This window comes from Zalophus californianus, chromosome 11 (genome assembly GCF_009762305.2).
Source record: "Zalophus californianus isolate mZalCal1 chromosome 11, mZalCal1.pri.v2, whole genome shotgun sequence".
NCBI classification, from domain to species: Eukaryota; Metazoa; Chordata; class Mammalia; order Carnivora; family Otariidae; genus Zalophus; species Zalophus californianus.
This window is the reverse complement of record NC_045605.1, coordinates 15166279-15181035: the sequence shown is the minus strand read 5'-3', so window position 1 is coordinate 15181035 and position 14757 is coordinate 15166279. Positions and strand designations below refer to the sequence as shown.

The 14757-nt window shown below is 38.1% G+C and overlaps 1 protein-coding gene across 4 annotated transcripts in view; it reads left to right on the top strand.

Annotated features, from left to right (window-relative positions):
* The window catches only part of DDX6 (DEAD-box helicase 6), a 33997-nt gene extending 20785 nt beyond the window's left edge, over window positions 1-13212 (top strand). For all 4 annotated transcript variants that reach the window (XM_027578841.2, XM_027578837.2, XM_027578838.2 and 1 more), the window contains exons 9-14: window positions 123-251; window positions 1315-1431; window positions 3514-3577; window positions 6746-6847; window positions 7264-7446; window positions 8856-13212. In XM_027578841.2, the coding sequence (XP_027434642.1) occupies window positions 123-251; window positions 1315-1431; window positions 3514-3577; window positions 6746-6847; window positions 7264-7439 (588 nt within the window). In that variant the 3' untranslated portion in view covers window positions 7440-7446; window positions 8856-13212. The remainder of the gene's footprint in view (window positions 1-122; window positions 252-1314; window positions 1432-3513; window positions 3578-6745; window positions 6848-7263; window positions 7447-8855) is intronic.
* Window positions 13213-14757: the final 1545 nt, after the last annotated feature.

The following is a 14757-nucleotide window of genomic DNA, read 5'->3' as shown; positions in this document are numbered from 1 at the left end:
TAGATTAGATTATACTCTGCGTGCCTTTTAAGCAAGAGTTGATCAGAAATGTATGGGGGATATATTTCAAGTTTAAGAGATATGCCCTGCTTTTTTAATTATATGACTTTTCTTTTTTTCAGAATTCCCATTTGCAGAAACCCTATGAGATTAACCTGATGGAGGAACTAACTTTGAAGGGAGTAACCCAGTACTACGCCTATGTAACTGAGCGCCAAAAAGTACACTGCCTCAACACACTTTTCTCCAGGGTAAGTAATAGGCTTCAGTTGCTGAATATTACCCATTACTTAACCCCCAGAAAACAGTTGTGTCTGTTTTCCCACCATTTTTAATGTAAAAATAGTCCATTGCTTTTCCTAAAAGGTAGTTTTGGTTGTTGATCTGAAGTCGATACTGTATGATTGACATCAAAGACATTTTTAATTTAATTATAAGATAATTTGACCTTAATTATAGTCGATCCTCATTATTTGCATATTATGTATTTGCAAATTCGGCTACATGCCAAAATTTGTAACCCTACAATCAGTACTCAAGTGCTTTCGAAGTCATTTGTGGATACTAGTAACACAATAGAAAATACCAGCTATTCATATTCCCAGCTGAGATTGAACAAAGTGACACATTGCCTTGTTTCAGCTCTCATAAATGTCTTTTTCACAGTCTGTGCCACATTAATGCCACATTTTTTGCATTTTTGTGTTTTTTTTTTTTGTTTTTTATTTCATGGTTTAAAATGGCTCCAAAGCTTAGTGCTAAAGTGCTGTTCATTGCTTCTAAGCACAAGAAGACTGATGTGCTTTGCAGAGAAAAGGTGTTTTAAATAAATTTTGTACAGACAGGAATTACAGTGTGTTGGCCATGAGTAAATAAGGTGTCTTTAAACAGCAACACATAAAACAAGGTTATCTGTTGATTAATTGATGAGAAGTTGTGACTTAGAGGCTCTCAGGAACCTTCCCCTGTATCTCCTTACAAGCAGTGGTTCTATATTCATGTTTTCAGTGTTTGTAGCAACTTTATAGAACAGAATTATTGCAAATGATGAGAATTGAATGTGTTTCAATCATGTTGGCAATTATGGGGCTCTTATTAAGCATACTCTTCTACAATAAAATTTATAATTTATCTGCAACTATTAAATGAGTAGTATTTACAGTATTTACAGTTTTGCATCTCTTGTATCATGAGATTCTAAGTCTTAGATCATGTTTTTTAGCATTTGTTAGTATTTTCAAGATTTGGCAAAGTAAATGAATGTTTTTGTTTTTCTTTCTCACATATCCCCCCCGTCCCCCGTCCCCCGCTCAGCTTCAGATAAACCAGTCGATCATTTTCTGTAACTCCTCTCAGCGAGTTGAATTGCTAGCCAAGAAGATTTCTCAACTGGGTTATTCTTGCTTCTATATCCATGCTAAAATGAGGCAGGTGAGTATAAAACTAGAACTCGTATGTGGATTTTAAAAATCTTTTAAGTATTTCTTGGATTTTTGTTTTGTTTCAGTGCTTCTCTATATGCCCTAAGTTTAAGAATAAATTATTCCTTAGTAGGCAAGGGACCTTTCATTTTAACCGCTGGGGTTCAGTTTTCTAACTATAAAACACATACTCTTAAGCTCACAAGATTGTTAGGAAGATTGAGATAATGTATAAAATCAGTACTTTGTCAAGCATGATACAAATATGTGATTTTTATTCCCTTCTTTCCCAAGTAATGTAGATTTGCACTGTTTAATACAGTAACCACTGGTCTCATGTGGCAATTTAAGTGAGTTAAAATTAAATAAAATTTAAAATTTAGTTCCTCTGTTACACTAACCACATTTCAAGTGCCATGTTACATGTGACTAGCAGCTACAGTTTTGGAAAGTACAGATATAGAACATTTCTATCATTGCAGAAGGCTCTATTGGACAACACTCCTAAAATTTTAATTTATGTACCTCTTCAGCCCATGTTTTTTTCTTTATTTGCCTTTAGGATGCAATCTCTCTAAATTTCAGAACTTGATTTAACAGTTTAAATAATAAAAAAAACAGTTTAAATAAATTCAGAACTATAAAAACAACATTTGTGTTGTGTGTGGTAGTTAAACATTGAAATTTTGTGAAAATGGTTTCTGAAGACTAACAGATTAAGAATTTGAGTTAATCAGCTCAACTTTGGTTTTCAGGGAAGCTTGATAATGGATCAGATACCACCACGTAGACCCTAATATTAGAAATTGTCACAGGAAATTAATGTGTTAAGCTGCAGAGAATATTTCAGACTGGAAGAACGTTGCTTTGAAAGGAAAGACCAGTTTGCCAGATGCTAGATTTGTCACTTGTGTCAGAGTCCGTTATGCATGTGTTTTCATTTTTTTTTTTTAATTGAAAAGTAAATTTTTGGGGCACCTGGGTGGCTCAGTTGGTTAAGCATCTCTTGATATTGGCTCAGGTCATGATCTCAGGGTGGTGAGATCGAGCCCCATGCTTGGTGGGGAGAGTTTGAAACATTTTAAAAATGGATACACAAAAACATGGTGAAATTTGTCACTTTAATTAAAATTCATTTCAGCAAAAAGGATAATATCCTTAACAGTTAAGATAAATGCTGAATAGGGGCACCTGGGTGGCTCAGTCAGTTAAGTGTCTGCCTTCGGCTCAGGTCATGATCCTGGGGTCCTGGGATCGAGCCCCACATTGGGCTCCCTGCTCGGTGGGAAACCTGCTTCTCCCTCTCCCCACTCCCCCTGCTTGTGTTCCTGTTCTCGCTATCCTGTTTGTCAAATAAATAAATAAAATCCTTAAAAGAGAGAAATGCTAAATAAAGGTATGGGTAGGTATTTTTGTTTTGTTTTTTAAAGATCTTATTTATTTATTAGAGCACGAGCAGGAAGGAGAGGGGAGAAGCAGGCTCCCCACTGAGCAGGTAGCCTGACATGGGGCTCGATCACAGGACCCCAGGATCATGACCTGAGCTGAAAGCAGATGCCTAACCAACTGAGCCACCCAGGCACCCCTTGTTTTGTTTTATAGGTAGGCTCCATACCCAGCGTATAGCCCTGAGTGAGATCAAGACTCAGATGCTTGGGGCGCCTGGGTGGCTCAGTCGTTAAGCATATGCCTTCGGCTCAGGTCATGATCCCAGGGTCCTGGGATTGAGCCCCACATGGGGCTCCGTGCTCGGTGGGAAGCCTGCTTCTCCCTCTCCCACTCTCCCTGCTTGTGTTCCTTCTCTCACTGTGTCTCTCTCTGTCAAATAAATAAAGTCTTTAAAAAAAAAAAGATGCTTAACTAACTGAACCACCCAGGCGCTCCCATGGATGTTTTCATTGCTTATTAATTCCCATGGGAAACTAATTTATGATTGACTTTTTTTGTTTTTAACTTATGGGTATTCATTCATCTCTCATTTGTATAAATTTGGGGTATGCAAAACTTTGGATTGGAGAAATTAGTGATGAGAAATTTAGGACTGTGCATATATGAGTTTTTAAAGAAATCAAATGCATTGCTTTGTTCCTAGGAACATCGAAATCGTGTATTTCATGATTTCCGAAATGGCTTATGCCGCAATCTTGTTTGCACTGGTAAGTATTTCCTTTACCCGTGTTTTTCTCCCTGGTTCAGCTCTCCTTTTTCTGTCCATATCTCCCAACAGAGTCTTTGACAAGAGTTCAGCTCACCCTAAAGCAATTTCTGGAATTTCTGAAGTTGAGAATGAGCTATAGTTAATTCCTGAAATTAGTTTCCATATCTGAAACTGCAGAATACTTGTTATTGGCACTCATACCTCATCTGTCTTTTAAACTAGTGGAATTTATGTGTTTTCTGAATAATTTTAGCATACAGGAATGAGTTATATGTACCGTGTGCAAAATAAATTACATTAAGAAACTGTATTTTGGAAGTTATTTATTGTGGTCTTTTAACTTTTTTTTGGCAGAAACAGACTAGTATTTTGGTGTATTTCAGTACATGAAGAAGAACAAATTGGGGGGGGCAGGTGGACAGTCAGATCAGACAAAGCAAATGGATTGAGTATCCTCCCATCTCTACACTGGAAATACAATCTTAGTATTGGTACGAGATTAATCATCTAAACTAGGCTTCTGGGTGGAGAGAAGAGCCTGGATTTTTTTTTTTTTTTTTGAGGTATACACAAAAATAGAGTAATTATAAGGATATTCAGTGAATTTTTGCACACATACACACCCATATTACTAGCACCCAGATCAAAATTTTAGAATACTATACAATTTGGATTTTTAAGAATACTGCTATAGGGGCGCCTGGGTGGCTCAGTCATTAAGCGTCTGCCTTCGGCTCAGGTCATGATCCCAGGGTCCTAGGATCGAGCCCCGCATCAGGGTTCCTGCTCCGCGGAAGCCTGCTTCTCCCTCTCCCACTCCCCCTGCTTGTGTTCCCTCTCTCACTGTGTCTCTCTCTGTCAAATAAATAAAATCTTTAAAAAAAAAAAAAGAATACTGCTATAGAAATAAACTCCAAATTTATACTAGCAGAATATTGAATTTGCTAATTTACAAGAACCAAAACAGGGCTTTCCGATATCCTGAGTGTTTCCAGTTTATCTTGTTTCTCTGCTTTATATCTAAAAGGACATTTAATACAGCTGTGAATTAATGTATGTTTATCAGCACTTTTTTTTTTTAAAGATTTTATTTATTTGATAGAGATGACAAGTAGGCAGACAGGCAGACGGAGAGGGAGAAGCAGGCTTCCCGATGAGGGGCTTGATCCCAGGACACTGGGATCATGACCTGAGCTTAAGGCAGATGCTTAACCAACTGATCCACCAAGGCACCCCACTTTATCAGCACTTCTAAATTTTGTATTGAAGTACTCAAATATAAAGTAATCTGATTTGGTGGAAAGGATACTAGACTAGAATTTGAATATTGGGGCTCAGGTCCTACCGTTTTTACTTGTAATCATCAAATCATTCTCTTATGCCTTTTTTTATTTGTAAGATGGGAATGCCTTAAAGTGAATTCACAAATATCTGTTTATTCATTCAAAAATAGTTTTTGATATTCAACATATATTTATTTACTCTTTGCCAGGTATATAGCTTGGTGCTAAAAAAAAAAATACATGTTACTCCTCAGTTTTATATCATGTATATTTTACCACAATTAAAAATTTTTAAATATATACACACTTCCTGCACTTAGGGAGCCTGTAGAAGAGGAACCTAGTTCATTGGTAAAATGTTGAGTTAAGCAAATTCAGAATGTGCAAACAGAACAGTATTTAGTATGTCATTAAATAAGTACTGAATAACATAGGTCTATAAAGTGTATAAATAAATACATGCGAAGTATCACCATTTACTTAGAGGAGCAGTGGTTTATTTTTTTTATTTTTTATTTTTTAAATTTATTTATTAGAGAATGAGAGATAGCACGAGAGGGAAGAGGGTCAAAGGGAGAAGCAGACTCCCTGCTGAGCAGGGAGCCCGATGTGGGACTCGATCCTGTGACTCAGGATCATGACTCAAGCCGAAGGCAGTCACTTAACCAACTGAGCCACCTGGACACCCAAGGAGCAGTGGTTTAATCAGATAAAAAAGATAACATTAAGAGTCTAAGATAGGCCCTGCAACCTTTTTCTTTAAAGTGCCAGATAGTAGATACCATTTGGTCTCTTGTTACAAATTTCTCAGCTCTGCCAATGGGCATGGTCCTGTGACAGTAAAACTGGATTTACAGAAACAGGCTTTAGGCTGGATCTACAAGGGATTAAAAGTAATTTGCAAATGTGAGGTATGTGTAGTAGGTAATCCTAAATTTTCATAGGAAAGGAAATTAACATGTGATCTGAGAAGAGGTGGAATTGTAATTGGCTCTATTAACTAGATAAGTTTTAGACTTGCAGAAGGAGTTTTAAGTTAGGGGACTGGCATCAAATGTGATCCATAGAGGGCTTCAAGAAGGTAACAGTTAAGGAAGGATGAGTAGATGAATTTCATGGAGAGTAAGGTTTGAGGAAGAGATGTGTTAGAGACCTATGTTAGGACCAAAGTATAGAGTGGAGGACCTTGTATGTCAATTTTAATTTTATCCAGAGGCAATTTAAAAGGATAAGTTATAAATTGAAAGCAGTATTTTAGAAATAGTGGTCACCGTCATGGATTATTTTGGAGTATGGAGCTGATAGAAGCCTTGAAACCTAGTTGTTAGTCTGTTGTAATTGTCTTTACTTGTAGTTTTCTGAGCCTAAATTGGCATAGTTACTGTGGGACTAGAAAAGAGAAGTGGTGACCTTGTGCTTGCCTCAGACTTGTAAATCATGTTGTAGAATGAAATGAATGAATTCAAAAAGTATAAATTACTATGAGTGGATTGCCTCTTCTTTTTGAGATATTTTGGTTACACAAAGTTTTTAATCTATTTTAATCTTGCATTACATGCTAAAAAATAGATGAAAAGAAAATTACTCCTGAGACTCATTTATGAGCTTAGAGTTTACCAGTCATTCTGACCTCTTGTATTTACAGTTATCTTAAACCATTTTTAAAAACTTTATGGGACTAGGAAAGGTAACTTGCTAGCGGAAAGTTATTTATGATAATGTGCATGAAAGGTAATGCTAGTAATTTGCAAGTGCATTTGAATTACTGAATGAAGTGACTAAAACTTAGGTTGCACTAGAAATACATGTTAAAGAGTATTATGGTACCAAGAAACATGCTTAAATTGAAAGATATGATGGAGATTCTTTCTTTCTCTTTTAAGATTTGTTTACCCGAGGTATTGATATACAAGCTGTGAATGTGGTAATTAACTTTGACTTCCCAAAGCTGGCAGAGACCTATCTCCATCGTATTGGAAGATCAGGTGAGGAAAAGGAAGATGTTCTTTTAAGACTGATTTCTAATTCTTGTAGAGCATTTAAGAAAAGTTAAAATAACTTTACTGTATGCTTAAATTGAGATAAAATTCACAGATGAGATCCTTAGTTTTCTCATTAGGTGGTTCAGTCTGTAACTACTGTATAGTGTATGTATTTTGGCAACTTTTGACACAAATGAGTGTCTGTTTTGTCATTGGAAAAACGTAAAATAGGGTACTACTTTGGGCTTTGATACCTGAAGTTGTGTGTTTGAGGAGACCATAAGAAGTGGTTTTAAAAACTCAGAATGGCACTGAACAAAAACAAGCCTGTATGGTTTTGCCACTAATAGAGTTGTACGTGCACATCAGTTCTATTTAACTCAAATTTTTATCAATGAAAAAATGTTTTTCATTTTTAGGTCGCTTTGGTCATCTTGGCTTAGCCATCAACTTGATCACATATGATGATCGCTTCAACCTGAAAAGTATTGAGGAGCAGCTGGGAACAGAAATTAAACCGATCCCAAGCAACATTGACAAGAGCCTGTATGTGGCAGAATACCACAGCGAGCCTGTAGAAGACGAGAAACCTTAACAAGCATGTGCGTACCTGGCAGAACCACTAAGTGAGCGTAGTGTTTAAATCAAGATCCTCTTTCCTGGAGGAAATTTGCTGTTGTACTGCATGTAATAGCAGTGATAGGGTAGAACACCTGTTGGCATAAATGACAGTAAACCGGACGTATTGCTTGAGTGAAGTTGTGGTCTCATTAGAGAATCTATAAATGCTGCTCTTGAATGAAGTTTTCCTGTATAATGTGATACATGAGCAGTACTTAAGACAAATCCAGACTTCCAAAATAATGAAAGCAAGGAATCTTTTTCAACAATTTGAATATGAAAATTTTTTTTGTCTTTTCCTTTATCACTCAGTCATTTCTCTGTTGTTATCATCACTCTTAATTTCTGCTGGGCATCTTAATAAATCAGGTTAATTACCTGCAGTGCCTCATTGCCAAATGTGTAATCAGGTTGAGAGGGTAACTGCCTTTTTTTTAAATGCCCAGTCTTGTTTCTTGCGCCACCCTCTTTCATTGTTTGGTGACTATTGGATTCTGGTAGTAATGCTCAAAAGAAGGCTCAACATAAAGAATACAGGCTTGTTTTGCAGCTTTTTCTAAGGAAAATGAAAATCTGTTTTATTTGAGAGATGGTAGCTTCCAAATTAGCAATAAGCATTTTACCTGTTACTCTTTTTTTTTTTTTTAAGATTTTATTTATTTGAAAGGGCACAAGCAGGGGGACGAGCAGAGGGGAGAGGGACGGGCAGACTCCCCGCCAAGCTAGGAACCCTAGGATCCTAGGAGCTTAACCTCAGCCTAAGTCAGGTGATTAACCAACTGACCCACCCAGGCACCCCATTTATCTGTTACTCTTTCAAAGTTTCTGAGTTGCTCTTTTCACTTTAGTTTCTTTCTTTCTTCCCCCACCCCCCAAAAGGTCAAACAAAACCCTCAGACAAACATAAAAGTAGCCAATGTTTGTTGGTATCCTGGCAGGCTGTCAAGTTTATGGAAGTTTAAAAAAAAATTTGGGGGTGCCTGGGTGGGTCAGTCAAGCGTCTGCCTTCAGCTCAGGTCATGATCCCAGGATCCTGGGATCAAGCCCCACATCAGGCTCCCTGCTCAGCAGGAAGCCTGTTTCTCCCTCGCCCACTCCCCCTGCTTGTGTTCCCTCTCTCGCTCTCTGTCAAATAAAATCTTTAAAAAAATTTTTTTTTTTTTAATTTTTCTTGATTTAATTGTTTTGGATATCAGAACTTTCAGGCTCTTGTTCTGTCTCTGGAATGCCTAGCAGAAATTCCTTAATCCTAAATGGATTCTACAGCGGGCAAAGGCTTAGTAGAAGCCACTACAGAGAAACCATTTGGTTGGAGTTGTGAAAACCTAGGTATCCTGGTTCATATTGTTTTCACAAAAGTTAATTTTAGGTTTCTTCCTTATTTCTTTAGGCTTTGACAAACTACAGAAGGCTCGTTTGGATCTGTTGACACATCGTTTGGGGGGATGCTCTTCTCTTTGTGGGTTTTTCATCTTCTTTTTATTTTGGAACTATGAAGACTTAAAAGAGCTCAGACATTTTTTCTTTTTTTAACTGGTGAAGAGAAAAAGCTGAAAAGAAGGAATTTACCTTTTTGTTCCACTTGTTTGCACTGTGTGCTGACTGAACATTAGTTGCACTAACTGCTGGTTTTTAAAAAATGTTTTCTGGGGAAGGGGGACAAGGAAGGAGGAGAAAGAAGAGAAGGGGAGAAACCCTAAAAAGAGAAGAATCTTGATGAACACACAAGCTTGTCTACAATTTCAAAATTCTCCAACAGCTGACTCTTGAGTGCATTTCAACTTCTCCCTTATTACTCATCCGTTTTTTAAGCCTGAAGAGCTTATTACTTATTTGTGCGAAGTGCCTTATGCTATGAGACCATTCAGAATATCATCTTTTAGACACAGCCCAAGGAATCAACAATAGAAATTCTTTCTTTTTTTCTTTTCTCTTTTTTTTTTTCCGTCTTTTTAAATTTTTTGTCTTTTCATTTTGGTTTCAAGTTGAAGTCTCTCTCTTCCCTTTTTACCCGATACTCAAGCCCAGGGCTGGAAGATGACACATATTAGTAATGTTAAACATCATTCTATTTTTCTTTATGTGGAGGAGTTGATATGCAACTGCAGTTCATCCGCACTGTAAATACATGTATTTAAAAAAAAAAAAAAACAATCCCAAGTAAAAATTTCTTCTGGGCTGAGTAGATTACAACATCATCGCTCCCAAAGGAAAGAGCAGTCTATCATTGCAGGAGCCATATGACAAGCCTTTGTGCTCTATAGCAGAACACTAAAGACTGGTTTACATACGCTTCCATTAGCAGTTATGGCACTTGATGTGTAGACATGTCAGAGCCTTGACCCTCTTTCCTCTGTGGCAAAGCGTGTCCCATAGAAAATTGGGTGTGTATACTTGTATAAACTTTGTAAATAAGTTTTTTTCTGGGTTCATATATATATATACATATATATATATTTTTTTTTTGGATGAAGGTTGCTGGGATTAAGGGGATTAGAGTGATTATGGGAGCAGCTAAAGATGAGAGGGGCTCAGTTTTCCGCAACACTAAATTCTAAAAAGTACTTTGGCCTCTTAGTGTAGAGAGCAGGCCTCTTTGGTGACCCTGTGTTGGAAGAGGAACCCAGAAGTCTGGGATTCACTGTTTGCTGCCACACTGTATCATCTAATACCTTTGGAGAACAACTGCCAGAGAGAGCAAGGAAACTTCAAAAACCTATGACTCAAGATGTTATTTTTGAGAAGCTCTCTCTGATTTTGCTTCTCCCCCTTTTAAAAAAAGTTTGAGGAACTTTTCAAGCTCAGCAAAAGGGGACAAAGATTAATCTCCCTTGCAGTGTGGGAATTCAGTTGAGTGGCAGTGTCTGAGCAGTATATGTACAAAGCATGGATTTTGCATTTCAGAATATTAGCCAGTACCAGCTTTGGTAATGTTAGCAGTTCTGGAGCTTATTTTCTGTGGATCACTTCCTGTACTGTGTTAAGTGTGTTGCCCTCTGCCCACCTTGAGACACAAACTTGCAGGAATGGGCAACTCCTGAGAGCTGTTAACTTTCATGCTACAGAAAGCTGCTTGCCATCCTTTTGCTTTGTGACAAGAATTATCTGTCATTTTGCATTGTAAATTGCTGGCAAATGCTTTACAGTCAGTAGTGTTGCTTTAAATTGTGCCCCTCCCAACATGCTTGATGTTTGGCCTGATCTCCAGGCAAAAGGAGTGAGATGAATCAAAACCAGTGAACTTTTTTTTTAAATGTTTTTAATTCCCTTTTAACCCAGTGTACTAGGTCGATCAGGAGGCATCTAGGGTTTTTTAAAAAAAAAAAAAACAAAAAATAAAATTAAAAAAATTTGATTTCCATATTCCAGTTTTTCAAAACAAGGTAAGTCCTGCATATGCTTTCATGCTTAACTCACCTGGATAAAAAAAGAAATTATTCAAAGTTGCTTTTTTTTGACTCTTGCCTAGTTCTAAGCAAAACTATTTGTGACTCACCCAAAACTCCTTAGGATCAAAATCCTGCAGATGCCTCCTGATCAGACGTAGCCCTAACTCCTTAAACTGTAGCAAGAGCTGCACAGTACAAACCCAAAAAAGAATAAGTTCAATTTATTTAGTATCCAAGCTATGTTCTATCTGGCCAATGTTGGTTACTAAATACAAGCCCTAATTAAGGAATAACTTTTTTCCAGGGAAGGGTGGGGGGAGGGAATTTAGAAGGCATCAACTTTTGACCAAAAAAATCTTGCCCTTGTACTGATGCAGCTCTTTTTCCCCCACCTCTGGCGAGATAAGAGGGATCATTACAGAAGAAAAGCAAAGGCTTGTCAATGGAATTGGATATCTCGCTAGAGAGTGTGTGGGTGACAAGACAAACCGCGCAGTCTTTGCCATTCTCAGACTGTGCCTGGTGCCACATGACTGTGGGTCTCTCTTAAAGCACAGACTTAATTGAAAGTATTACTGAAGTATAGCCTCTGATGAGGAGTGGCACTTAAATGATCTGGAACACCACTATTGGACACAGTCCTGTAGAGGCAGCTGTCCAGTTTTGGTGCTTGACTCTTGAATAGGAATTGCTAAATGGAAAGATGCTCTAAGGACTAGGTCAAAGCCTAGTCTCTCCTTTTTTTTTTTTTTTTTTTTTTTTTTTAATCTCCCTCACTATAAGGAGCACTGTTACTGGAAATTGTTTTTGTGTTCTTTCCACTGTTGGGTGTCTGTTTTAAGTAATGGTAATATTTTTTCCAGTGGTTCGTTTGGATGAAACTTCCCTATTTTTAATATTTAAATTATGTCCAGCTCATGGTTTTGCCTATGGTTGTAGTTGTGTAATGGGTTATGGACTGTTACACACCTTGCTGCCTCTGGGCCTCTTTTGTTTTTCTCTTCCCATAGATTCCAATGGAGAAACTTTCTTGGCTTTCCCTTGGGAATAGAATAAACTTATTCTAAAATGATCTTCCATGGGAAGAAGTAAGGGAGAAGCAAATCTAAATATATCTCTCAATTATTTTCCAGTTGGTCTCAGCATCGTAATATGGGTGGGTCCCAATGGCTGGGGGGAGGGGGGAGGCAATTGGTTATCAATATCTCTTTTCAGAATGAGATGGGAGCATCTTTCCTTCGCTGTGTGCTTTGTGTTTGATACCATCAGGCTTGGGTTAGAACCAGCACAAAGCCTTGAGTGTAAATTTGTTGGAATCAAAACATCTCATTCTGATCACTTGGTTTAGTTTTTTTTTTGTTGTTTTTTGTTTTTTTTTTTTTTAATAGGGGTGGGAGGGAGGTTACTATGCCCCAAAAGGGAGGGTGTCTGCACTAAGGATTTAGAAACACTTTGGAAGTTCATAACCTCATCAGAAATGGCCTTTAGCCACACTCCTGACCCTATAGATGAGTAACAAAAAGATGAAATAATTTTTGGGGAATTAAGCCATGTTATTTTAATTTGCTACTTTTCTCAGCGTTCTGTGTGTCTTAAAAATTGTTACTGTGGAATCATTTTCTGACAAAATACCTTTGTCAGGCAAAATTTTTGGCTTCATGGGAGCTGAAGTCAACTTTTTGTGAAATTAAGTGGACTTTTGTGAGCTTGTAGTTATGCTTTATATCCTTAAAGATAGTTTTCTTAAACTCCCAAAGAAAATCTCTGGTCTTAAAAACTCATCTTTGGGGTAGAGAGTTAAGTGTCCAAAGGCTATTTAACAGTTTATGAGGTTAGAGGGAGCTAGCCTGGCACCTGGACTCTGCCCCTCCACAGCTGACAGATTCCAGCAGAAGTGTGTTTAAATTCTCCAGTAGACAATACTGGGCAGGGCAAGGGAGGGGGTAGGGCTGGGTTATTAAGATACAGGCTACTGTATTTTAACCAATGGTTGTGGGGGAGGGGTGCCTGGAGAAAACAAAGTCACTTCCCTTTTTTGAAACAAAACTAAAACTTGAAAAAATGTATTTTCAGTAAAAATGGGATAGAATTCCAGTGTCCCTAGCCACAAGGGACGAGTTCCACTGAGAAGTGAACAGTTGGGACTCAAAATTTTGAAAACATTTGGGGAAAGGGAAAATTGGCTTTCTGTTAATTGGCAAATGTTCCAGTGGGACTCTGTTTTTGTTGGGATGTGTTACGTTGTATGTACACATATATGGACCAGAGTCTGCTGCGTTTATGAGGTTCAGAAAAAATGGTTGATAAAATCTTGGTTTTTGTTAATTTATCTCAATAAAAGCCCACTGGAACTCCAAATGTGTGTGTGGTATGTCCTTAGCAGGCTGTGCTACTTAGGAATTCTTGCATATGAGAACATTTGACTAAAGTAATTCACATGGTGAGACAGTAGGACATCTCAGCACTACTCCTCTAAGCCCAGTTGAGGAAAATCTGAGATGGCTCATCTCAGCACCCTCATGCAGTGTAGATACTGTCCTACCGTCCTCATTTCACTTTTTCGATTTTCATTGCCTGAACAGAGAACCGAGCTAATCATTTGGAGAGATGTTAGTCTGTGATACATGGAAGTGGGTTATAAGTAATCCCCTCCCAGAACTGTTCAGATGTTTCAGTAAACTGAACATGCCCACAAAGTTTACTTAGGAATGAATTTAACAATATGAACAATTTGTGTGCTAAAGGGATGCCTGGGTGGTTCAGTCCGTTAAGCGGCTGGCTGCCTTCGGCCCGGGTCATGATCCCAGGGTCCTGTGATCAAGTCCCACATTGGGCTCCTTGCTCAGCAGGGAGCCTGCTTCTCCCTCTCCCTCTGCTTGTGCTCTCTCAAAATCTTAAAAAAATTTGCTAAGAAGTACAAAATACTAATGAAAAATCAAACGACCTAAGTGAGAAATTCAGACGCTTAAAGCTAAACACAGCCCCCTTTGCTCTAACCCAAAAGAAACACTTAGGTACAACTAGCAAAGTGTGCACAACTTATATACTGAAAGTTGCAAAATAACACTGTTGAGAGAAATTGAGAGGTGCCACGTTCATGGATTGCAATGCCACAACAATTTTGAAAAAATTGAAGGGCTTATTAACCTGATTGCAAGACTAAGCTACAGCAAAGTTGTAAACAGTTCTTTCACTACAGTACATTTGAAGAAACATGGGACTGGCCTCAACTTTTCGATCTAAAGAGCAGAGAAGAGATTGCAGAGACTAGTGCCTCTGACAGACTCGAAAGATGAAACATTGGTGGTTCTTACCATATCATTCAACACACACATACTTGGTTTGTGCAGAAGACAAATGGATTATAAAGAAAGAATGATAGTGGATTATCATAAACTTAACCAGGTGATGACTTCCATTGCAACTGCTGTTCCAGATATGTGTGTGTTTGCTGGGAAAAAAAATTTATCTGCCACCTGGAATGCAGCTACTGGTGTAGTGAATGCTCCCCCCACACACACCCCAGACCTCATAGTAATGACAAACCATTTGCTATTGGCTGTCAGGACTGACAGTATAACTTAATTGTTTTATGTCAAGGCTCTATTACCCTTCTAGCCAGTCTGGAGAGACTGATCACCTCTGAATTCTACAGGGTATCATGCTGGCCCACAATATTAGGACATGGTGAGCAGGATATAGCATCAACCTGGATACTTTGGTAAAACTCAGGCATGCTAGAGGATAGGAAATCGATTTCACAAAATCACGGACCTCCCTCAATGAAATTCTAGGGATCCAAAGGACTGGGGCATGTTGCAATACCCCTTTCTAGGTGAAGGACAAATTGCTAAATCTGGCTTCTCTTATCACTAAGAAAGAGACATAATGCCTAGTGGGCCT